At 46.7% G+C, this 26559-nt stretch overlaps 1 protein-coding gene across 1 annotated transcript in view; it reads left to right on the forward strand.

The window, feature by feature from the left end:
* Positions 1-26559, forward strand: part of LOC144607404 (sodium channel protein type 1 subunit alpha-like) — a 207613-nt gene that overhangs the window by 170877 nt on the left and 10177 nt on the right. Inside the window, exons 20-25 of the mRNA XM_078424239.1 lie at positions 1733-1855; positions 13421-13696; positions 21032-21085; positions 22829-22970; positions 23802-23902; positions 25739-26009. Coding sequence (XP_078280365.1) covers positions 1733-1855; positions 13421-13696; positions 21032-21085; positions 22829-22970; positions 23802-23902; positions 25739-26009 — 967 coding nt within the window. The remainder of the gene's footprint in view (positions 1-1732; positions 1856-13420; positions 13697-21031; positions 21086-22828; positions 22971-23801; positions 23903-25738; positions 26010-26559) is intronic.

The raw sequence follows: 26559 nt of genomic DNA on the forward strand, positions 1-26559 counted from the left end.
CCCAGATCACTTGGATGTTGCTTGTGAGGAGTATACATGTAGGTTAATTGGCTGGGTCTAATTGTAAATTGCCCCCAGTGTGTGTAGGGTAGTGTTAGTGTGCGGGGATCATTGGTCGCCGCAGATTCGGTGGGCCGAAGGGCCTGTTTCCCCACTGTATCTCTAAACTAAACTAAAGTAAACATGTCCCTGTGATCCACGTGCGTTTCCAGCAAGTCTTCCGATTTCCTCTCACGCCCCAAAGATATCCTGTAGGATCTGGTTTACTGTAGGCTACCTGTAAGCTCGATGAGCGGCAGAAGAACCTGGGATTGACTCGATTGGCGTGTGAGGAGAATAAATCACAGCAGAAATAAATGGGGAATAGGATTGCTGGAAATAGACACAAAATACTGGTGTAACTCAGCGGGTCAGGCAGCATCTCTGGAGAGAAAGGATGGGTGACATTTCGGGTTAAGACCCATCTCCAGTCAGAAGAAGGGTCCCAACCCGAAATGTCACCCATCTTTTTTCTCCAGAGATGCTGCACGTCCCACTAAGTTACTCCAGCACTTTGTGTCTATCTTTGGAATAAACCAGCATCAGCAGTTCTTTATGAGTTCTAGGAGCAGAATTAGGCTATTCGACTCATCGAGTCTACTCTGCCATTCAATCATGGCTGATCTATCTTTCCCTCTCAACCCCATTCTCCTGCCTTCTCCCCATAACCCCTGACACCCGTACAAATCAAGAATCTGACAATCTACCTTAAAAATATCCATTGATTTGGCCTCCAAAGCCATCTGTGGCAATGAATTCTACAGGTTCACCACCCTCTGACTAAAGAAATTCCTCCTCATCTCCTTTCTAAAGGTACATCCTATTATTTTGAGACTGTTTTCTCTGGTCTTAGACTCTCCCACCAGTGGAAGCATCCTCTCTACATCCACTCTATCCAGGCCTTTCACTATTTGATCCAGGACTTTCACTTTTCTTTGTTTCTACAATGGGATTGCTAGGACTGTTTATCTCAGGGCATAAACTCAATGGGCTGAATGGCCCCCCTCAATGTTGCAAGGTGAAAATATTATGTGAAAGAGATTTCTCGAACTTTATTGCGATTAGCCAATCCACCTCATTCTCCCAGAGCCTTGGAAATTATCTCTCTTCAAGTAGATGTCGAATTCCCATGGAATCTGCCTTTCAGACATCAGAACCCAGATCTAATCACTCGTCCTCCTCTGATACTTGTATCTCCACCCTGCGTTCTCCACTTACTGACCCTCCTACCGCTGGAAACGTCCTCACCCTTCTCCCTGTAGCGAACTGTCGAAATTGCCAATTGGCCCAAATGGTCTAATTGGGTTGCAACAATGTGTGCAGATGTTAAATTGGAAAGCCACATGCAGATGTTAAATGCAAAGACATGCAGATGTTAAATTGCAAAGACGTACAGGTTGAATTGCAAAGACGTGCAGGTTGAATTTCAAAGACATGTGTAGATGTTAGGTTGGGGCTCCGCTGTCTTTGTTTAAAAAATGCTTCCTTTCTCTAGGTGGCAATTCCCGCAACACCCTACCCCCCAAGCAAACTTGAATTGTGATGCTCTTTCTCTCAGCAGGTACCAATGCAGATTGCTTCACAGATGGGAAGCCCCTCTCTCCCAAGAGGTGATTTCCCCCCAATCGCCTACCCCAGTGCAAGGGTGCTTGATAATAGAACAGATTCTCGTTTTGTTTGTGTTTCCGTGTAGGTCTCAGTAGTCAGCCTAACAGCTAATGCCTTGGGATACGCTGAACTAGCTGCCATTAAATCCCTTCGGACACTCAGAGCTTTGAGACCATTAAGAGCCTTGTCACGATTTGAAGGGATGAGGGTAAGACGGAAAGAGAGATAGCCTAGTCCCATGTGCTTGAAGCATGGCGGTAAAATCGCACCCCTACGTATCCCACCCCATCCTCCCCCTCCCATAACCCACCCACCCCCCTCTGACAAAATGGATACAATTGTATGCCAAGTAGTTTAATCCGTAGCAGGTCTCATTCTTTTGGTCGTTTCATGTTCTGGTTGTAGTTGATGTCCATAACTCTTCTTCTTAGATGCATGGGGTCTCTTGCCCAGAGTAAGGGAATCGGGAACCAGAGGGCATAGGTTTAAGATGAAGGGGGAAAGATTTAATAAGAATCTGAGGGGTAACTTTTTACACAAAGGGTGGTGGGTGTATGGAATGAGCTGCCAGAGGAGGTCGTTGAGGCAGGGAGTATTGCAACGTTTAAGAAACATTTAAACAGGTATATGGATAGGACAGGTTTAGAGGGATATGGGCCAAATGCAGGCAGGTGGGACCCAGTGTAGATGGGATATGTTGGTAAGTTGAGGTGAAGACTCTATGACTCGAACCATCTATTGGCTTGTGTCTGAAGCAAGAAAAATTCAGTGACAGTGTTGGGCCAGAATAAGATTGATGGGTGTTTATAGTAAGATAACTGTTTATTGTTTACAGTAAGATAATTGAGGAATAATTGTTCGGCAACTAATGAGAAAGAGAGGCTGGCTCATAGTTTGTTCCTGGAATCTCCCAATTCAAATTCTGTTCTCGAGTCGACGAGGTTTATGCTACGTCAGTGATTAATATTTGCTCCCTTTTACCTTGACAGTTTTCAGAGAAATACAATTACTGCTTAAGGTTGATGCAGGTACCATTATTATGTTTAAGAGACACATGGACAGGTACATGGAAAGGACAGGTTTAGAGGGTTATGAGTCAAGTGCAGGCAGGTAGGACTAGTATAGGTAGGGCATGTCAGTCGTTGTGGGCTAGTTGGGCTGAAGGACCTGTTTCCATGCTTTATAACTCTATGAATCTTTGACTCAAGTCGTACAGTAAGATAAAGGGTTTATCTCAGAGCACTGGATATGTTTGCCATAATAGACCTAAACCTTGGGTAAAACTTTCAGTCTGCAGGTTAATACCCTCCTTGAGTCCTCTGGGGATGGGCTGGTGACCTTTTGTATAACTCATGGACAAACGTTGGTAGAAATTGAGAGACCTGAGAGCCACTGTTTTGTAGTCAGGAGGAGTTTCCTAATGGCAGATTAGAGAATCATGGTTTAGGCTTAGATTTATTATTGTTACGTGTACTAAGATACAGTTGTTTTACATGCTATCCATTCAGATCTGATAATACTGTACATAGTCAAGTATGGTAGGTGGAGCAGATGGAAAGATACAGAATGCAGAATATAGTTCTCAGCATTGTAGCGCAGTTCCATAGACAAAGCCCAATGTCTGCAATTGAGTAGAGGCGAATCGGACAGCACCCTAGCTTATGGAAGGAGTATTCAGAAGCCTGATTGCAGAGGGGAAGAAGCTGTTCCTGAGTCTGGTGGTGCACGCGTTCATGTTTCTGTGCCTTTTGCCAGATGGGAGCAGGGAGAAGAAGGATTGACCGGGGTTGGACAAGTCTTTGATTATGTTGGCTGCCTTGCCAACACAGAATGAAGTGTAGATGGAGTCAATGATGGGGTGTCTGGTTCCGTGTGATGGATGGGGCTACATCTAGAACTATGCAATTTCTTACTGCCTTGGGCAAAGTTATTCCCGAACCATGCTTTGCTGCAACCCGACAGTATGCTTTCTATGGTGCATCTGCAAGAGTCATTGAAGACACACCAAATTTCCCCAGTCTCTTCAAGAAGTAGAAGTGTTGGTGTTCCTATTTGATCGTGGCTTTTAAGAGGCTTTTAGATAGGCACATGGATATGCAGGGACTGGAGGGATATGGATCACGTGCTGGCAGATGAGATCATGGATATCGTCGGCCTGAACGCCCTCTGGTCATAGACTCACCCACTACTAGAAGCATCCTCTCCACATCCACGCAATCCAGGCCTTTCACTATTCGGTAAGTTTCAATGAGGTCCCCTCTCATCCTTCTAAACTCCAGTGAGTACAGGCCCAGCAAGCTTTAAATCCAACTTGTACTCAACTACTTGTTGGGCGGCACAGTGGCACAGCGGTAGAGTTGTTGCCTAACAGCGCCAGAGACCCGGGTTCCATCCTGACTACAGGTGCTGTCTGTACACAGTTTGTGCACTTTCCCTGAGACCGCATGGGTTTTCTCCGGGTGCTCCGATTTTCTCCCACACTCCAAAGACGTGCGGGTTTGTAAGTTAATTGGCTTTTGTAAAAAATAATTGTCCCTAGTGTGTAGGATAGAACTAGTGTACGGGTGGTTGCTGGTCGGTGAGGAAACGGTGGGCCGGCTTCCAAGCCGAATCTCTAAACTAAGCTAGTGATGTGGGAATTTTGCCTCATGCCTGCCTTGCCTGCCCCTCCTCAGCACAAAAGGAGAACATTCGGCTCATTACTACTGAGCTGGCTTTTGAAGAGCTATCCCACTCCCCTCTGACCTCAACTTAAAACCTATCACACCAGGGAGCACTTGGAGACCAGAGGTCAGATGGTTTACAAGGACAATCACTTCTTGCTACATTTAATGGTAAGGATGATGGGACCTTCTGCCCTACAATGTTCCTCTCCTGCTGGTGGACTTGTCCCACCTCTTTAATGGAGCATCAGTATGTGGCTGAGTTTGTCACCTAAAAGTAGATGGGCGATGGTATGTCCTCAAGAGCCCAGTCATGGAACCTTCAGATGATGGGAATAGACAATAAACAATAGGTGCAGGAGGAGGCTATTTGGCCCTTCGAGCCAGCACCGCCATTCAATGTGATCATGGCTGATCATTCTCAATCAGTACCCCGTTCCTGCCTTCTCCCCATACCCCCTGACTCCGCTATCCTTAAGAGCTCTATCTAGCTCTCTCTTGAATGCATTCAGAGAATTGGCCTCCACTGCCTTCTGAGGCAGAGAATTCCACAGATTCACAACTCTCTGACTGAAATTTTTTTTCCTCATCTCAGTTCTAAATGGCCTACCCCTTATTCTTAAACTGTGGCCCCTTGTTCAAGGGTCTTCAACGAGGTAGATGGTAGGTCAGGACCGCTCTCGAGTTGTTGATAGGATAATTCAGTTGCCTGATAACAGCTGGGAAAAAACTGTCCCTGAATCTGGAGTTATGCGTTTTCACACTTCGACATGGCTGGTCCAGGACAAATTGCTGGTAATATTTACTCTTTGGAACTTGGAGCTACCAATCCAACCTGTGCAATGTTGCAATCCAACCTGGCTCACATGAATCCTTCAGGAGTTGCCTATGTTGCCATGAGTGGGTAAACCCACCCATGGCATTCCTTTCCCCTGCCTACTTGAGATCTGAACTTCTCGTGTCTGAACTTGGCGTGTCCTTAGACACTAGCCCTTACAATAATGATCAGATGTCCCTGCTGGTCATCGTCTGGGAACACCAGCATTACATCTTTGATTTGGTTGGAAGTAGAAACAGATACCTGTTGGATAAGCCTCAGAAGCTTAAAGAACCAAGGAATGTTGATGTGCTCAAGATGCAGAATCAGTCACTCCGTAATCAGATAGTGGGATGAGCTATAAAGGCCTCCTCCATTCCCTGTTTCTCATTGTCACCCATCATTTTTCAAAGACAATAGACAATAGGTGCAGGAGTAGACCATTCGGCCCTTCGAGCCAGCATTACCATTCACCGTGATCATGGCTGATCATGCACAATCAGTACCCCAAATAGACAATAGTTATTTATTCTATTTCTCCGTCAGTCTGAGGCGAATATCAGTGTTGAATGGTTGACGGATGGGAAGGCAGCATGGGTGGAAGAAACTGTGCCTGTTGTTCCATGAAACACACACTCCGAAAGGTGTTCTCTCTTGGCCACTTCACCCCTACCTTCCCGCACTTTCTAAGCTTCCCATTGGCTTTAATTCTGATGAGCCACGGTCTTCAGTTTGAGAGCTACCAGATGAAGCAGCAAAGCTTTGACTGCATGTGTGGCTCAGTGTGTGCGCCTCTGGCAAAGAAGGATTTTGGTACATTGGCCATCATCAGTCAGAGCAACCTTGTGGTACAGTTGCACAAAAAGTTGGTGAGGCCGCATTTGGAATATTGTGTTCAGCTTTGGTCGCCCTGCAATAGGAAGGATCTCATTGATCTGGAAAGAGTGCACAGAAGATTTACAGGGATGTTGTCAGGACCCGACAGGCTGAGCTGCAGGGAGAGGTTGGTGAGGCAGCATTTGGAGTATTATATTAAATTTTGGTCATTCTGCTTTTAAAAGCTGGAAAAAGTGCAGGTAAGATTTACAAGGATCTGCCAGGACTCGAGGGCCTGAGCTACAGGGAGAGGTTGGGCATGCAAGGACTCTATTGCTTGGAGGGCAGGAGGATGAGGGGTAATCTTATGGAGGTGTCCAAAATCATGAGAGAAATTGATAGTGTTAACGCACAGAGTCTTTTACCAGGGTACGGGGCTCACGAACCAGAGGACATGTTTAAGGTGAGAGAGAAAATATTTAATAGGAACCTGAGGGGTAACTTTTTCACACAGGGGTGGTAGGTGTATGGAACATGTTGTATTAGGCAGGTACTATAACAAAATTTAAAAGAGATTTGGACAGGTACATTTGGATAGGAAGGGTGTAAATTGATATGTTCCAAACGTGCGAAAATGGGACCAGCGTAGATGGGGCATCTTGGTTGGCATGGACAAGTTGGGACAAAGGGCCTGATTCCATGCTGTATGACTTTATGGCTGTAAAGGTTGAAATATGGGGCACCTCAGACCACCTGCTGGCACAGCAGAAATGGAAGGGGCTGTAGAGTGTTGCATAGAGTAGGGAAACATGTTCTCACTTTAGGAGCCTACTATCAGGGCCCAGAATGTAAAGATGGTTAGCATTAAATCCAATGAGGAACTAAGGATATACTTTTCTACACTGAAAGTGTACAGCAAGTGATTGAGGTAAAGAACTGCGATACTTCCAAAAAAAAAAGAAATGAAAGATGATGGAAAAATATACTGAAAGGCTGAAGAAAGGAAGGAGTGTGAAGTCATGTAGTGTAAGTACATCAGTACAGGCCAGAGGGGCCAAATGGCCTGTTTTTGTCTAATTCTGTCAGTGGAGAGGATTGGGACAAGACAGATTTAATTGCACTTCCCGTCTACAGTTAATATGGGGAAATATAGAACTTGTGGTTCAAAGGGAACAAGTTTTAACCACTGGCTGTGTCCATTTTATTTTCTACTTAAAATAATTTAGCTTAATTTTGTTTCGTTTTGTTTACTATTGTCACGTGTACCGGGGTACAGTGAAAAGCTTTTGTTTGTATGCTATTCAGTAAAAGAAAAGACTACACACGATTAAAATCAAGCTGTCCACGGTGTACAGATAAAAGATAAAGGGTATAGCGTTTCGTACATGATAAAGTCTGATTAAAGATAGTTCAAAGGTCTACAACGAGGTAGATGGGAGGTCAGGACTGCACTCTAGCTGGTGAGAGGATGGTTCAGTTACCTGATAACAGCAGGGAAGAAAGTGTCCATGAATCTGGAGGTGTGCGTTTTCACACTTGTGTGCCTCTTGCCTGATGGGAGAGGGTAGAAGAGGGAGTGACCGGGTTGAGATTGTGCTGGTGACCTTGACGAGGCAGTGTTGTGTAGATGGAGGATGGAGTCAGTGGAATATCACCCTAGTTTTCTCGAGAAGCGAAAATCTTCTCTTGTTTTGTTTAAATGCTTTGCGGTTGCCTTCCATTTTGTCTGATTTTTGATCCCTTCTCAATGGCGATAAAGCGTACTCTGAAGCATGTACCAGCGCACGGGATAGTTCAGGATATCGAGCATGTAGTGTTACTGATCAAAAGTTATGCCAACTTACTATATACCCATTGAATGTGCCCAGAGTCAGGAAATTCTGCAATCCAGCCTCTCATCTGAATCTAGCTGTATCTATTCCGACCGTTCAGACAAAAAAAAAATTGCTGTGCTTTGGTCTACTGGATGCCACCTTGAAATGGGTTATATAATAAGTCATCTCTTTGTGTCCGCAACAGGCTGGTCCAGTTAACAAAGCATCATGGTACCCAGCGGACATTTTAGTCTTGGCTGTCTGCCTGAATTGCCTGCAGTTCTGATGGACGATCATAGTGGGAATTTTATCACACACTCCGCTGCCACAAACCTACCCCTCTCCCCACAAACTCCCTTCCCCTCCTCCCTTCCCCGCCCACTTCCAAACTACAAATATGTCCAACCACTCAACGTTGAAAGACTATGAAAAAGAAAGATGCAGACAAAAGTTCTGCAAAGTGATCATATACCTTGGGGATCGCACGTGTCCTGATCGCCCGTTGGATTTGACCGGGAACCCATCTCCAAAGTCACGAACGATAATCTGCTGGGATGTTGGGGGCGCTGGTTGGTGGGGGCTTCTCCTGTGGGGAAGTGGACAACGGTCGCTGGAGTTTACACATGATGCTTTGTGATACTCTGCCGTGATGCCTTGGATCAGGCAGCCTGCTAATGTGACACCAAAGCCATTGTTACCATGAAAGGACCAAGTCCGAGGGACGGCAATGGTAAAATGGTTTATGCCACGTGCTATTGAGCTATGCACTGATTTGTAAATGAAGCTGTGTTGCATACCAAGCAGGCGTGCAACAGTGGTTCAGCCAAACTGAGATGCATCAGACATTAACTCCACTAATCAAGAGTCAAAAGAGTTTAATTGTCATATGTACCGAAATGGGGCAAAGATATTCTTACTTGCAGCATCATAACAGGTCTGTACAAACAGTACTCAATAGATTACATAATAAACAGACAATAATAGTGCAAAAACAAAACAAAGGCCCAGAGTCCCTAGTGCAACCAACACAGTTCAAAGGTTAGTTGGCGTTTTCCGTGTTCAAGAGCAGCCTGAAGAAGGGTCCCGACCCGAAACGTCACCCGTCCTTTTTGTTACCAGAGATGTTCCTGACCTGCAGAGTTACTCCAGCACTTTGTGTCTATCTTCAAGAGCCTGGTAATTGTGAAGAAGCTCTTTCTGAACCTGGAGGCTCATGGTTTTCAGACTTCTATACCTTCTTCCTGATGGCAGGAGTGAAATGAGGGCATTGGTGGATTCAACCATAAATGTACCATCAACATTAAACAAAAACGGGTCTAAATTAATCTTCATAATAGTTGGAGTCTCCATTGAGATGGAAGGAGCAGCACTAGATATGCGTAGATTGGAGGAAGTGATGCTGTCGATTATAACACTCCGTAAAGAATGCAGAATGTAAATTTAAACGATCCCAATGCACTGTCTTAATTAGAACAGGCAGGCCAAAGGTTATGGTAGATTTATAGTGCGGTGGTTAATACTCTGTGCAGGTTAAAATACATAGATAAATGCTCCAGATAATGGACATAACCACCTCTTCCAGTTCCTTTAACCCATTGTCTCAGATATGTCTGCATGGGCACCAGGCTAGCTGTCGTAGTCGCCTTACTACATGTGATGTTACCTGTGTGAATTGTATTTCTCCATACATTCCAGGCATTTTTTTCGACGGCATCGAAATGCATTTGGTCCATCTGGTCAACTCCGCCATTCAATCATGGCTGATCTATCTTTTCCTCTCAACACCATTCTCCGACCTTCTCCCCATAACCCCTGACACCTTTACTAATCAAGAATCTGTCAATGTCCGCCTTAAAAATATCCATTGACTTGGCCTCCACAGCCGTCTGTGGCAATTAATTCCACAGATTCACCACTCTGGGTGGCAGAGGGTGGTGGGTATATGGAACGAGGTAGTTGAGGCATGTATTATAACAACATTTAAAAGGACCTTGGACAGGTACATGGATAGGAAAGGTTTAGTGTCATATGGGCCAAATGCGGGCAGGTGGGGCTAACTTAGATGGGGCATCTTGGTGTTGGCAAGGACGGGTTGGGCCGAAGGGCCTGTTTCTGTGCAGCTTGACTCTATCTCTCTATGAATTCAAGAGCAACAAGTGTATGGACTGAGACACGATCCTGAAGTGCTTTGCAACCAAAAAAAAAGGAATAACGTAGTTTAAAAAAATACACAAAGTGCTGGAGTAACTCAGCAGGTCGGGCAGCATCTCTGAAGATCATGGATAGGTGACGTTTTGGGTCAGGGTCCTTCCTCAAACCATGCATTAATTACATATTAATCCTAACCTGGGGCTGGCGATGATTCATAAGATGCTCTGCCTTACATGGTACATGCACAACCGAAGAATTCAGGCACTTTTATCTTCTTCCTCACTTCACGGATTCTCACGTGTAAAATGACAAGTTACAGTAAATGCAGGTACAGTATAGTTGTCATCATGGGTGACAATAAACGTGTCTGAATGCATTCTCCAAATACAAAACTGTGCATCTCAATAGCCTATTGACACACACTCCGTTGATGAAAGCCGACTGATATTATGTAGCTCTAGAGCTGTGTGTGTGTGTGTGTGTGTGTGTGTGTGTTGTAACATTGAGCAGGAGATGGCATCTGAGAATGACAGTGAGATGGAGTCGGTGGACTGGCATCTCAGGTCAGTACAGAAGGCATCCGCTGGTTAAAACTGTGCTGTCTGATATCAGTAACAAGTGCATTATCTATGGCTACTAAGATCACACAGAATGGTCTCAATCCAAGGCACACTGTGGCATTAGATAATGGCATGCAGCTCCTGATTGACTGTCTGTGGTACTGGTGCCAGTGTCGGCATTTACACGGGGTGTGCACTGCCTGATGTTTTGTTCTTCCCCTCATGATAGACGTCCATTGACGTTATACTTACTGCAGATGGCATGCGAGAGTGCTCTCGGCATAGTGTGCCACGCACCAGACTCTGGGCTCATTGCAGTGTTGACGAATCACCAAAGTCTTTTAACCCCTGCTGGTTTTGTTAGGCAGAGCACTCGTTAATCAGTCATTCCCCCATCCATAACTGTCCTCCAGATGCTAGAGCAGTCCTCCCGATGCTAGTACTCACCACGGTGCTATTGAGCAAAGCATTCCTGCATTTAGACCCAACAACGATGAAACCATGATAATATATTTCCCAAAGGACACAAAGTGCTGGAATAACTCAGCGGGTCAGGCAGCATCTCATGGAGAACATGGATAGAGGTGGCGCAGTGGTAGTTGCTGCCTCACAGCGCCAGAGACCTTGTTTTGATCCTGACCACGGCTGTAGTCTGAACGGAGTTAGTACGTTCTCCCTGTGACCGCGTGGGTTTTCTCTGGGTGCTCTGGTTTCCTCCCACATTCCCAAGACGGCAGGTTTGTAGGTTGATTGGCTTCTGTAAATTGTAGGATGGAACTAGTGAATGGGTGATCGCTGGTCGGCGTGGACTCAGTGGGCCGAAGGGCCTGTTTCCACGCCGTATATCTCTAAACTTAACTAAACTAAAAGTGACATTTGTAGTCGAGACCCTTCTCCAGTCTGAAAAAGGGTCCCGACCCGAAACGTCACCTATCCGTGTGCTCCAGAGATGCTGCCTGACCTGCTGAGCCACTCCGGCACTTTGAGTCCATTTTGTGTGTTGATCAGCATCTGCAGCTCTCTGTTTCTATATGATGATATATTTCCAAATCAGACAGTCTTCCCACTGGGGCCCAGATCACGTTGTAAGGTGGTCAAGATGTTGGGGATGGGGTCCAACATGGAAGTGAATACCCGGCCGATAGTCTCTGACCACTCTCGCAATCCATTCCTGCTCGCCCGCCCGCCCGCCTTTGTTCTGTTTTACAAAGAACTTGAATTCGATTCCTCAAACAGCGACTGTTCTCCGGCAAAGAATCATGGAGAATGAATAATGGGTGCATGTTCCCGCTGCGGGGGTTTCTTCGCTGCATGCACTTTAGCCACTGCTGGGCATGCGGAAAGCTACGGTTACGCGTGAGTGTGCGGTTCGGTCAGCCGTGCGGACACACCGCTCCGAAGACCCTGGTGTTCACCCCCCTGCTCTGTGTTACACTGTACCCCTCTGCAGTGGCCGCCGAGACAAATAGCATAAATTGAGCGCCTTCTGTGTGAGGCCAGTGGCCCCAATGTACCGTCTCCACACAAAACGCAACGTGAAGATGTGCTGGAGGGGATTGATTTCCTTTGGAGGTTGTTTACAAGGATCTCACCACGGAAAGTACCCGTGGAACCTACTATTGTCACCCAAGCAGCCCAGTTCCTGTTACTGTGGAACTCAGCACCAAGGCACCAGTGCCTAGACGGAATATGGCAGCACGGTGGTGCAGTTGGTAGAGCTGCTGCCTCACAGTACCAGAGACATGGGTGCGATCCTGACCTTGGATGCCGTCTGTGTTGGGTTTGCTCGTTCTCCCTGTGACCGCTTACGTTTCCTCCTGGTGCCCTGGTTTCCTCTCATATTCCAAAAAATATGCATGTTTGTAGGCTAATCGGCCCTCTGTAAAGTTGCCCCTGGTGCGACGGGAGTGCATGCGAAAGTGGGACAACATAGATCTAGTGAGGGAACGGATGTTAGTTGGTTAGCATGGACTCGGTGGGCGGAAAGGCCTGTTTCCATGCTGTATCTTGCAACCAATTCAATCAAAAGGGAAATAAACGACACAACAATGGTCCCATTTCTCCATGCGAGACTGGGAGAGCTGACAACTCCTGTTGAAGAAAAAGAAAGACACAAAGTGCTGGAGTAACTCAGCAGGTCAGACAGCATCTCTGGACCACGTGGATAGGTGACGTTTAAGGTTAAGGGAAGCGTCCCGACCTTCGAAATGTCACCTATCCTTGTTTTCCAGAGATGCTGCCTGACCCATTAAGTTACTCCAGCACTCTCTGTGTTTTTTTTACAAACCAACATCTGCAGTTCCTTATGTCCTCAACCCCTTTTGAAGTACTGATTTCAAGCCTCTGGAGCTAATGGCTCCACAGTCTTTTAGACTTTAGAGATGCAGCACGGAGACAGGCCCTTCGGCCCACTGAGTCCGTGCCGGCCGGCGTTCACCACGTACATTGGCACTATCCTACACGCTACGGACAATATACAATTTTTATCAAATTTAAATTAACCTACAAACTTGCACGTCATTGGAGTGTGGGAGGAAACCGGAGCACCTGAGGAAACCCACGCGTTCACAGGGAGAACGTGCAAACTCCGTACAGACAGCGCCCGTGGTCAGGATCGAACCGGGGTCTCTGCCCCCTCCGTTTGGCCCTTTGGTCTGGCTTAGAATAGATTTGCCAGAAATAGTTCCTGAGATGGTGCAACTGTACCTCTCTCTGTACCACCATGCCGCCATTACACAGCTAGCATACAGTCTTGGCAAAATGCTGAGGTCTCCTTCTCTCCCCTTCTCAGTACAGTTCTGGAGGATATAGCAAAGAAAGACTTTAATTTAAAAAGGTGTTTCCTGGCCAGCTGACATTGGGGGTACAGAGTAAGTGGAAGCAGAGCATAGACTGTCGCCCGCATTAGCCCACGACGGCTCTAATCCATTTCCACGTTGAATCCAAACCCAGGTGGTGGTCAACGCGCTGGTGGGCGCCATTCCGTCCATCATGAACGTTTTCTTCGTCTGCCTCATCTTCTGGCTCATTTTTAGCATCATGGGGGTCAACCTGTTTGCGGGCAAGTTCTACAAGTGCAAGAACATCACCAGCGGGGATCCCTACCCCATTGAGATTATCAACAACAAGAGCGACTGCGACGCCATGAACAGCTCGGCGTACCGATGGGTCAACGAGAAGGTCAACTTCGATAATGTTGGCTTGGGCTACCTCGCCTTGCTCCAAGTGGTAAGTGGCGGCACGGCGGCGCAGCGGTAGAGTTGCTGCCTTATAGCGCCAGAGACCTGGGTTCGATCATGACTAAGGGTGCTATCTGTACGGAGCTTATACGTTCTCCCTCTGACCACATGCGTGGGTTTTCTCCAAGTGCTCCAGTTTCCTCCCACAATCCATAGACATGCAGCTTTGTTGGCTAATTAGCTTTGATAAAGATTGTAAAAAAACTGTCCCTCGTGTGAGGATAGTGCTCATCCATGGGCCACTGGTCGACCCGGACTCAGTGGGACGAAGGGCCTGTTTCCGCACTGTATCGTTAAACTAAAGATCAAGAACCAGAGGACTGTATGTTCTCCCCGTGACCTGCGTGGGTTTTCTCCGAGATCTTCGGTTTCCTCCCACACTCCAAAGACGTACGGGTATGTAGGTTAATTGGCTGGGTAAATGTAAAATGTAAAAATTGTCCCTAGTGGGTGTAGGATAGTGTTAATGTACGGGGATCACTGGGCGGCACGGACTTGGAGGGCCGAAAAGGCCTGTTTCCGGCTGTATATATATGATATGATATGATATGATATGACATAGGTTTAAGGTGAGGGGGGAAAATTTTAATAAGAATCTGAGGGGCAACTTTTTTTACACAAAAGGTGGTGGGTGTATGGAATGAGCTGCTAAAGGGGGCAGTTGAGGCAGGGACTATTGCAATGTTTAAAAAACATCTAAACAGGTACATGGATAGAATAGGTTTAGAGGGATATGGGCCAAATGCATGCAGTGGTACTAGTGCAGATGGGGTATGTTGGTCGGTGTGGGCAAATTAGGCCAAAGAGTCTGTTTCTATGCTGTATCCATGACTTTCAGTCTCAGAACTTATAGCCTGAAACTGTCCAATTGTCCAAACGTCTCATTAACTTTCAGTGAAGCAAATCTCCCACTCTTCCCAACCAGACCCATCAACTGAACTGAAGTTGACTAACACAGTTAAGGTTATTAGAATGTGTAACTCTTCCTCTACACACTGAGTGTTGACCTAACACTGCTTAGTTTAATTTAGTGATACAGCGTGGAAACAAGCCCTTCGGCCCACCAAGTCCACACCGACCAGTGATCGATCACCCATTCATACTATGTTACCCCACTTTTAGAGCGAGACAGAGAGATACAGCATGGAAACAGGCCCTTTGGCTCACCGAGTCCACATCAACCATTGATCACCCGTTCACACTAGTTCTATGTTATCCCACATTCACATCCTTGTGCCACCAATTTCCCATCCACTCTCTACACAGTAGGGGCAATTTACCAAAGCCGATTAACCTACAAACCCGCACGCCTCGGGATGTGGGAGGAAACCTGAGCACCCAGAAAAAACCCACACGGTCATGGGGAGAATATGCAAACTATGCACAGGCAGCAGCCAGGATCAGGATGGAAGCCGTGTTTCTGGCGCTGTGAGGCAACGGCTCTACCCACTGTGTCGCCCCATTCCCTGTGGGGTTTTAACCTGTATGTGCCATTTACACAGACTGCCTCTTCCCGTCATCCCCATGAGTTATTGGTGGAACATTCCTCCAAAATCTCCCTCTCCGCAGCAGCCATTTGCTCCTGGATTTGATTCATTCCCCTTTGTGTGTCTCCTAGCAACCGGACTTCCGGCTACACACCAATTTAACAAGGCACAGAATCACAGCATTCAATTTGCATTTGAAACGCTCAGTCTCCCCGATGTAAAGGTGATCTAAATTTAACACCATTGAATGGACAACAAGCTGGGATGTCTCAGTCTGATAGGGCTGCCTTTTGTAGAACTCACAACCACCTTTGTTTGGAAACAGTACGGCTTGCACATGGACAGCACAGCAGCGCAGCGGTAGAGTTGCTGCCTTACAGAGCCAGAGACCAAGGTTTGATCCTGACTACGGGTGCTATCCGTGTGGAGTTTGCACATTTTGCCCGTGACCGGGTGGACCTTCCCTGGGTGCTCTGGTTTCCTCCCAAACTCCAAAGACATACGATTTTGTAGGTTAATTGGCTTCAGTAAATTGTCCGTAGTGTGTAGGATAGAACTAGTGAGATCGCTGGTCGGCACGGACTCAGTGGGCCAAACAGTAAATCCTGCGGGCCAAACAGTAAACAGTAATACAAAGCTTTTCCATGCTGTATCTCTAAAACCTAAAAAATTAGAACTAAAACCTAAATGGACTTTAATGTCTTTGAACGATTTTCTGTTATATATTACGCTCCGCAAACCTGCTTTAGTCCAAATCATCTTGCTAATCCTGTCACACATTGCCCTATGCTTGCAGATTTATAAGTTTGATTGTGAGCCATTATAAGTTCAAAGTTGAGGGGAAAGATTTAATAGGAAATGGAAGGGAAACTTTTTCACTTAGAGGATGGTGGTCATTTGGAACGAGCAGCCAGAGGAGGTAGTTGAGGCAGGTGCACTAACAACATTTAAAAGACATTGGGACAGGTACAGGGATAGCAAAGGTTTAGAGGGATATGGGCCAAATGTGGGCTGGTGGGACTAGTGTAGATGGGGCATCTTGGTCGGCGTGGGCAAGTTGGGCTGAACAATCTGTTTCCGTGCTGCATGACTCTATGAGTCTATAAGAAAGGGTTTATTAATTACTTTGTTGTAAAGGGGCATGAAAGGAAGAGTTCTCACGATATGAGAAAATTCAAAACCAGTTATTTAAGTCAGGGATGATACCATGCTCGATTATACCAATGATAGACTCAAAGTGCTTAAGAGAGGCGTGATGAGCCTAAAGAAGGGTCCCAACCCAAAATGACTCCTATCCATGTCCTCCAGAGATGATGCCTGACCAGCTGCATTACTCCAGCACTTTGTGTCTATCTTTGGTATTAACCAGCAGCTGCAGTTCCTTGTTTCTACATCATAGAATGCTGCCTGGATTGGAGGGTATTAACTATATTTAGGATTGTTTTCTCTGGAGCGTCTGAGTCTGAGGAGAGACTTGATAGAAGTTTATCTAATTACGAATAGAGTAGAACCTTTCATCCCCAGGGTGGAAATGCCAAAGACTAGGCTTTCAGATAGGCACGTGGCTGTGCAGGCAATGGAAGGATAGGGGTCACGTGCAGGCAAAGAATATTAACTTGGCATCATGTTTTGTGGGCTGAAGGGCCTGTTCTATGTTCTAAACAATGCAGACTCCATAGACTCCATCTACACTTCTGCCTCAGAAAAGCAGCCAACTTAATGAAAGACTTGTCCAATCCCAGTCATTCCGTTTTCTCCTTGCTCCCCTGATGGCTGAAGGTACAGAAGCTTGAAAGTGCGCACCACCAGACTCAGGAACAGCTTCATCCCCTCTGTTATCAGGATTCTGAACGGTCCTTCCATAAGCTTGGATACTGTCCGATTCACCTCTACCCCATTGCGGACATTGGACGTTGTCCCTGGAACTGAGGCACTACAGCGCTAAGAACTATATTCTGCACTCTCTATCTCTCCCTTCGCTCCACCTATTGTATTTGAGTTTGGCTCGATTGTATAAATGTATGATATATCTAATCTGTTTGGATAGCATTTAATACAAAGCTTTTCATTGTACCTCAGTACAGGTAACAATAATAAACCTGAATCTAAAATGTTACGAGGGTAGATTTGACTGTCGTTGATTGGGGAAGAGGAAAGAGTCTGTTTGATGTTTTGAGAGGACTTGAGGATCAGAAGTTCCCATAACTACACAGGGAGCTGGAGGGGGGGGGGGGTTGAATTGAGGGAGTCACTATACATTTGATGCCGGGGCAACTCCTCTAACGCAAATCAGCTCTTTGTGAAGAAAGGGCGACACAGTGGCACAGTGGCAGTAGAATTGCTGCCTTACAACGGCAGAGATCCAAATTCAATCCTGACTATGAGTGTTGTCCGTACGGAGGTTGTACGTTCTCCTTATGACCGTGTGGGATTTCTCCGGGTGCTCTGGTTTCCTCCCACATTTCAAAAATGTACAGGTTTGTGGGTTAATTGGCTTTGGTAAAAATTGTAAATTGTCCCTCGTGTGTAGGACAGTGCTCGTGTACGGGGTGATCGCTGGTGGGCGCGGACTCGGAGGGCCGAAGGGCCTGTTTCTGCGCTGTATCTCTAAACTAAAAGGCTGGTGTTCTGTACGTGAAGATGAATATGCTGTTATAATTGTAAATAAGGAGTGGAGGGTTAAGAAGTCAGCACCTAGATCTGCTGTTCATGGTATTTAATTTGAATTGAAAATACATTGAGGTGATCTTTCAAGGGTGCTGTGATATTATTAACATCTCAGGCGGCTGGAAAACACTACCTCATTCTGATCCCTGAGAGTTAAACTGAATAACTGAAATATGGAGCATTTTAACATTTCTATCATGTCCTGCCTGCTCACCCTCTGCGATACCCTCAGTTAGAATTATGGAAACATTAGCTTGGAATAAAGCATGATCAAATTGTGCAGTTGCTGCATTATTAATATTACCGAGCAATATTAATGGGCGGCACAATGACGGAGTGGTAGAGTTGCTACCTTACAGCTCCAGAGACCTGGGTTTGATTCTGACTACGGGTGCTGTCTGTGTGGAGTTTGCACGTTCTCCCTGTGACCGCGTGGGTTTTCCCCAGGTCCTCCGGTTTCCTTCCATATTCCAAAGTCGTGTGGGTTTGTAGTTTAATTGGCTTCTGTAAATATTGTGTAGGATACGAAAGTGGGAGAACATAGAGCTGGTGAATGAGTGATCGATGTGAACTCGGTGGGCCAATGGGCCTGTTTCCATGCTGTTTCTCTAAATTAAACTCTCTCTAAAGTGAAACACAAAGTGATGGAGGAACTCAACGGGTCAGGCAGCATCTGCGGAAGGAAATGGACAGGTGACGTTTCCGGCCGGGACCCTTCTTCAGAGCCCGCCAGAAACATCACCTGTCCGTTCCCATCACAGATGCTGCCTGACCCGTTGGGTTCCTCCAGCACTTTGTGTTATCCTGAAGATTCCAACATCTGCAGTTCCCTGTGTCTCCGCTAACACTGCTCAGGATGTCAAAACCCAACACCAGCCATGAATGGTCGAACTTTGAAATTAAGGTTATGCCACTTTCTTGTCGACCACTCCACCAGAGGGAAGAGCTCCCTCTAGCTGACCGAGGGCCCAGGGAAATGTGGTGAAGTGAGTGAACTATCTTGGAGTTACTTGGTACTTGGGTGTTTGAGCTTGGCATTGTGATTTCAAATACTGCCATGTTTGAATAAGGGGAGTGGCACAATGAATAGACATTTGGACAGGTGGGAATTACTGTTAGACGCCTCATTTCCTCCTTCCCCTCAGCCATCAATGAGGCATTGTACATTTCCTTGATCATCGTCTGCTTTGATCTGTCCTTTCCGCACCTTACGTTCTCTTTGTACCCTTCCATATCTCCAGTTTCCCTCCCCCCGACTCTCAGTCTGAAGAATGGTCTCGACCCGAAACGTCACCCATTCCTTCTCTTCAGAGATGCTGCCTGTCCCGCTGAGTTACTCCAGCATTTTGTGTCTATCTTCGGTGTACACCAGCATCTGCAGTTCCTTCCTACACATTTGGACAGGTGACAGGGACTAGCTTAGATGGGGCACATTGGTCGGCATGGATGTGTTGGGTTGAACGGTTTGTCCCGCCTGCATTTGGTCCAAAACGCCGTAGCGAGACCCCTGACGGGTACCCTTAAAAGGGACCACATCACCCCGATTCTGGCGTCTCTCCACTGGCTCCCAGTACGGTACAGGATCGATTTCAAGCTCCTCCTATTCACATACAAAGCCCTAAACGGGTTTGCCCCCCGCCCCATATCAAAAATCTTCTAACCCACCACTCTATCTCCAAGTCCCTCAGGTCGGCCGACTTGGGGCTACTGACTATCCCACGGTCTAGGCTTAAGCTCAGGGGTGACCGCGCTTTTGCGGTTGCAGCTCCTAGACTGTGGAACAGCATCCCTCTCCCCATCAGAACTGCCCCCTCCATCGACTCCTTTAAGTCCAGGCTCAAAACCTGCTTCTATTCCGTAGCGTTTGAGGCCCTCTGAGGGGGCGCTGTAAACTCTTTATCTTTGTGTGCTATTGTATGGTCTTTTTTAGTACCTGCACTGATGTACGGCAGTTTGGTCAATGTGGGTTGTGTTTAAATGTGCTATACAAATAAAATTAACTTGACTTGACTTGACTGTTTCCATGCAGTGTGACTCTATGATGTCAGGCCATCCTAAATGAAGGTCTTTTGGACAATGTGGTCATGTAAGAGAAAGGTCTCACATTGTAGAGGTTTATAAAATTATGAGAGACACAAATAGGGTTGGTAGATGATACCTGGGTTAAGGGTATTAGCAACATAGACAAGTTGGACAGACTTGGATTGTTTTTTTCTGGAACTCTGAAAGTTGCCTGGAGCCCTGATAGAAATATATAAAATTGAGGTTTTAAAGGTTCAAAAAAGGTTCAAAGATATTTTATTGTCACCCGTACCAATTCAGGTGAAACTCAATCTACCATACAGTCATACTAGAAAAAGCAACCAGACACACAACTACATGAAAGTTAACATAAACGTCCACCACAGCGGATTCCCCACATTCCTCAGTGATGGAAGCCAATAAAGTCTAACCTTCTTCACTCTTTATTGTCTTGTGCACCGAGGTACAGTGAAAAGCTTTGTTGCGTGCTAACCAGTTAGCTATACAAGATTACAATTGAGCCGTCCACAGCGTACAGGTACATGATAAAGGGAATGATGTTTAGTGCAAGATAAAGTCCAGTAAGGTCTGATTAAAGATAGTCCATGGATCTCCAATGAGGTAGATAGTAGCTTGGGACCACTCTCTAGTTGGTGATCGGATGGTTCAGTTGCCTGATAACAGCTGGGAAGACACTGCACCTGAATCTGGAGGTGTGCGTTTTCACACTTCTGTACCACTTGCCTGATGGGAGAGGGGAGAAGTGGGAGTGTCCCGGTAAGATGGTCGTGAAGTGTAGATGGAGTCAATGGGAGGGGGGTTGGTTTGCGTGATGGTCTGGGAGTGGGTTTTCTCCGGGTGCTCCGGTTTTTTCCCACACTCCAAAGAAGTGTAGATACTGTGAATTGGCTTCGGTAAAAAAATTGTAAGTTGTCCCTCGAGTGTCGGGTAGTGCTAGTGTGTGGGTAATCTCTGGCTGGCACGGACTCAGTGGGACGAAGGGCCTGTTTTCATGCTGTATCTCTAAAGTCTAAAGCCTATTGATAACTGGTCCAATGACGTAACCATATTACCACTTAATGATTTCTTACTATGATTAAGGAGTGGAGAGCACGGGTCGCTTTATTCATTTTCTCCTCTTTTTCCAGGCAACCTTCAAAGGCTGGATGAGCATTATGTACGCTGCTGTGGACTCAAGAAATGTAAGAATTCCTCATTGCCTAGTTGTGGTCCAGCTTCCGAGCAGATCAGAGATCGTCTTCCACTCAAATCCTCCTCACCTGTAGGAACAAGGAACTGCAGATGCTGGTTTACACGAAAAAGGTTTACACAAAGTGCTGGAGTAACTCAACGGGTCAGGCAGCATCTCAGGAGAACATGGACAGGTTACGTTTTGGGTCGGGACCCTTCTCCAGGCCAAGGTCAAAGCTGTCTGAGACCCGTCTAAAGAAGGGTCTTGACCCAAACCGTCCCCTATCCATGTCCTCCACAGATGCTGTCTGACCCTTTGAGTTACTCCAGCACTTTGTGCCTCTTTTTCCTGAAAACTTACATCTGCAGTTCCTCGTCTAGGAAGGATGCTGGTTTACATTGAAGATAGACACAAGTTGCTGGAGTAACTCAGCGGGTCAGGCAGCATCTCTGGAGAACATGGATCGGTGACGTTTTGGGTCAAGACCCTCCTTTAGACAGGTTCTTCTGCAGTTCCTTGTTTCTCCAGCTACGACTAGCCAGGTGCTCTCCCCCCCCCCACCCCCAATATACCTTTCTTCCCCTTACTATAAATCAGTCTAAAGAGGGATCTCAACCCAAAACTTCGACTGCCCTTGTCCTCCAGAGATGCTGCCTGAGCCGCTGAGTTATTCCAGCGCTCTGTGTCCTTTTTTGTAAACCAGCACCTGCAGTTCCCTGTGTGAACAGAGTACACTCGCTGTCTGTGGGAGGGGGTGGTGTTCAGTCTGGAGCTTTCACGCAGACATGCTAAGGGAGCAGCTAATCTTTCTGACAAAATGGGGGGCGCTGGAATCTGGAATCAGTAGCAGAAACTCAGCCAGTCGAGCGGCATCAGGCCAGAGACCCTTCCTCAGACTGAGAGCTCAGAATTTGTAACAAGCAATGATGGATTATCCCCAGGGGCGGCCTGGTGGCACAGCGGTAGATTTGCTGCCTTACAGCGCCAGAGACCCGGGTTTGATCCTGACTGCGGGTACATTCTGTGCGGAGTTTGTACGTTCTTACATTCTCCCCATGACAGCATGGGTTTCCTACGCCAGTTTCCTCCCACATGCCAAAGACATACAGGTTTGTAGGTTGATTGGCATTGGCAAATTTGCAAATTGTCCCTGGTGTGTTGGATAGTGTTGGTGTACGGGGTGATCGCTGGTTAGCATGGACTCATTGGGCCACAGGGCCTGTTTCTGTGCTGTATCTCTAAAACCTAAAATCAAAGATTGCGAGTCACTTGACTGGTTTCCTGCCTCACTGATGCTGCCTGACTTGCTGAGATTCCTCCAGCATTTCTTTCTGAGCAAGGATGGTTTATTTTTGCATTCATTTTCATGATCCGTGTAGTGCTGGGAACACCAGCATTTATCGCGCATCCCCGATTGTCCCAGGCAAGGTGGTTGGGAGCCATTTCTTGAACCACACTTCTGGTGAACAGCACACCGTGCTACAGAACATAAGAACACAGAAGCTCTCTCTCCCCACTCAATCTCCCCCTTCTCTCCCCCTCTCTCCACTCGTCTCTCTCTCCCCCTCTCCCTCCTCTTTCTTCTCCCCCTACCTCCCTCTCTCTCTCTGCCCCTCTTCCCCATCTCTCCCCTCTCTCCCTCCTCTCTTCCCCCTCTCGCTCCCCCCTCTCTCTCCCCCCTCTCTCTCCCCCCTCTCTGTCCCTCCCTCACCCTCTCTCCCCCTCATGTCTCACTTTGCCTTTCCTCTTGCAGATCGGTGAACAGCCCGACTATGAGATCAACACCTACATGTACGTCTACTTTGTGATATTCATCATATTCGGCTCGTTTTTCACCCTGAACCTCTTCATCGGTGTCATCATTGATAACTTTAACCAGCAGAAGAGAAAGATAAGTACCAAACTCATCCGTTAAAGTCCAGATGTATGTTTTACTTAGCGTCATAGAGTGATACAGCACGGAAACAGGCCCTTCAACCCAACGTGCCCCACACCGGCCAACGTGTCCCATCTACACTAGTCCCACATGCCTGCATTTGGCCCATATCCCTCCAAACCTATCAATGAACCTATCTAATTGCTTCTTAAACATTTCAATGGTCCCTGCCTCAACCACCTCCTCTGGCAGCTCGTTCCATACTCCCACCATTCTTTGTGTGAAAAGTTACCTCCTCAGATTCCCATTAAATCTTTCCCCCTTCACCTACAACCTGTGTCCTCTGGTTCTCGATTCCCCTTGGGGCAAGAGAGTCTGTGCATCTACCTGATCTTTTCCTCTCATAATTTTGTACACCTCTCATCCCTCATCCTCATGTGGGATCACCCCTCATCCTCCTGTGTCCCAAGGATTCGAGTCCCGACCTGCTCAACCTTTCCCTATAGCTCATCCTGGCAACATCCTCATAAATCATCTCTGTACCCTTTTCAGCTTGACAGCATCTTTCCTGCAACATGGTGCCCAGAACTGAACACAATGCTCTAAATGCAGCCCGGGCTTGATGGGCCTAAGGGCCCATTTCCGCACTGTATCTCTAATGTCTAAAGTAAAGTATCTGTCTCCCTCATCACCCCTGGTGGTGCGTTCCAGACACCCACCACCCTCAGTGTAAAACACTTGTCCCGCACATCTCCTTTAAACTGTAAACAGTTTAATGATTGAATTCCAGGAAGAAGCCGATGGTGACTTTGTGAAAAATAACAGTACCCTCGTTTCCCCCTCCACTTAGGTGGTCAGGACATCTTCATGACAGAGGAACAGAAGAAATACTACAATGCAATGAAGAAACTTGGCTCAAAGAAGCCACAGAAACCTATCCCAAGGCCTTTGGTAAGAGCCCTGATAGTGAAGTATTACCAGCTGTCAAATCCATCGAAGCACTCCGAGTATTTCTGATTGTCTCTGGCATTCACAAACATGCAGAAATATTTTAAAATAATTTTACAAATGGATCCGCTGCTGAAAATGCTGAAAAAAATTACACAACGTGCTGGAATAACTCAGCAGGTCAAGCACTCTCCCTGGCGAGTGATAGGTGGATACACCTTTGGGTCAAGAGCCTTCTTCAGTCTGAAGCAGGGTCCTGACCCGAACCATTGCCTGCCCATGTTCTCCACAGATGCCTCCTGACCCGTTGAGTTACCCAGGCACATTGTGTCCTTTGTATTCCAGCATCTCCAGTTCCTTGTGTCCAATGCAAAATTAATGTTGTTAAAAGACAAAAAGATGATATTTTCTTAAAAGATCATTTAAAATGCTGAAAAGTACTTGAAATAATTAAATATGTTTAAGTTTACTATGTTTAAGTTCATTTAAATTGTCTCAATAAATTTTAAATCGTAAATTACTCTAAATGTAATGTCGCTCCCTCTGAGCCATGAGAAGTGATCGGAGATAAAGACAACATCCTTTTTCTCCACAACCCGAGACGTCACCCATCCTTTTTCTTCAGAATTATGGGCAGGAAGTCCCTCAGTGAACTCATTGAGGAGGCCAAAGTCCAGCTGTGAGCGGTGGGGGAAGGAACAAGTTTATCGGGTCTTCAGTGTTCACAAGAGCAGTTGGTAAAAGCCCATCTGCCCAAGAAAGTTGTTTCCAAGCTATCTTGAGATGGACAGTAAATGATTTTTAGATTCAGAGATGCAGCATGGACGCAGGGCCTTCGGCCCACCAAGTCCATGCTGACCATTGATCACTCCCTCGCATTTGTTCTGGTTAAAAGAGTGCTGGTTAAAAGTGGGATGCGCAGTGGTGTAGCTGGTAGAGCCTCTCTGCCTCACAGCACCAGAGACCCGTGTTTGATCTCGACCTCGGTGCAGAGTTTGCACCTTCTCCCTGTGACTGCGTGGGCTTTCTCCTGGTGCTCCGGTTGCCTCCCACCTCTGAAAGATGCGCAGGTTTGTAGGTTAATCAGCCTCTGTAAGATTGCCCTTAGTGTGTAGGTTGTAGAAGAGAAAGTGGGATAACACAGAACTAGTGTGAACGGGTGATTGATGGGTTGGCAGGGACTAGGTGGGCCGAAGGGCCTGATGGCATTCTGTATCTTTCAATCGATTAATCCAAAGTAATTTGTTGGCAGCAGAGGTTTTGGGAAGTTCTGGGATTATAAAATGAACTTCAGGTATGTAGGTTTATCCTTATATTATTTTTCCTTGATTAAAGTCATACAGCACAGATTTGGCCATGTTTCTATGCTGTGTCTTTCAATTAACACAAGAGTGTTCCACTCCAGGATTCCAACTTGGAATGTGTAGGAAGGAACTGCAGATGCTGGTTTATGCCAAAGACAGACACAAAATGCCGGAGTAACTCAGCGGGTCAGGCAGCATCTCTGGAGAAAAGGAATAGGTGACGTTTGGGTCAAGACCTTTCGTCAGACCCGAAGGGTTCTTCTGCAGTTCCTTGTTCCTCCACCCATGACTAGCCAGATATTGTCCCACCCCACCACCCCCCCCCCTCCATCCTCTCAACCTCTCTTCCAGCTTTCTCTTCCCCCACTACAATCAGTTCAAAGAGGAGTCCCGACCCGAAACGTTGCCAATCCATGTTCTCCAGAGATGCTGCCTGGCCTGCTGAGTTACTCCAGCACTTTGTGTCTATCTCCCTACTTGGAATTGTCTCCTCGTTGTGCCATCATCCCTCTTGTCTCCCCTTCCTGCTTTTCAGAATAGATTCCAGGGAGTCATCTTCGACTTGGTCACGAAGCAAGCCTTTGACATCATCATCATGATCTTGATCTGCCTCAACATGGTGACGATGATGGTGGAGACGGACAACATGGACTCAAACATGGAGAGGATCCTCTTCATCATCAACACCATCTTCATTGTACTCTTCACCACAGAGTGCACGCTAAAGATCTTCGCCCTCAGGCAGTACTTCTTCACCGTTGGGTGGAACATCTTCGACTTTGTGGTGGTGATCCTCTCCATTATCGGTGGGTATGATCGCAGACCTCCTGACATAGAAACATAGAAAATAGGTGCAGGAGAAGGCCATTCTGCTCTTCGAGCCTGCACTGCCATTCAATGTGATCATGGCTGATCGTCCAAAATCAGAACCTCGTTCCTGCTTTCTCCCCATATCCCTTGATTCAGTTAGCCCTAAGAGCTATATCTAACTCTCTTGAATACATCCAGTGAATTGATCTCCACTGCCTTCTGTGGCAGAGAATTCCACAGATTCACAACTCTCTGGGTGAAAATGTTTTTCATCATCTCAGTCCTAAATGGCCTCCCCCCTTATTCTTAACTGAATGGCCTACCTTTTATTCTTAATAAGGAGTAGGCCAGCTAACTGGCCGCTCCTCTCAGCGGCAGACGGAGACCAACATGCCCACACGACAGGGTGGCACAGAGGCACAGCAAGTAGCCCCACATTCTCACGGTGCCAGAGACCCGGGTTCCGTCCTGACCTCGGGTGCTGTCTGCGTTCTCCCAGTGACCACATGGGTTCCCACTGGCTGCTCCATTCTCCTCTCTTGCCCC

This window comes from Rhinoraja longicauda, chromosome 2, assembly GCF_053455715.1.
Source record: "Rhinoraja longicauda isolate Sanriku21f chromosome 2, sRhiLon1.1, whole genome shotgun sequence".
NCBI lineage: Eukaryota > Metazoa > Chordata > Chondrichthyes > Rajiformes > Arhynchobatidae > Rhinoraja > Rhinoraja longicauda.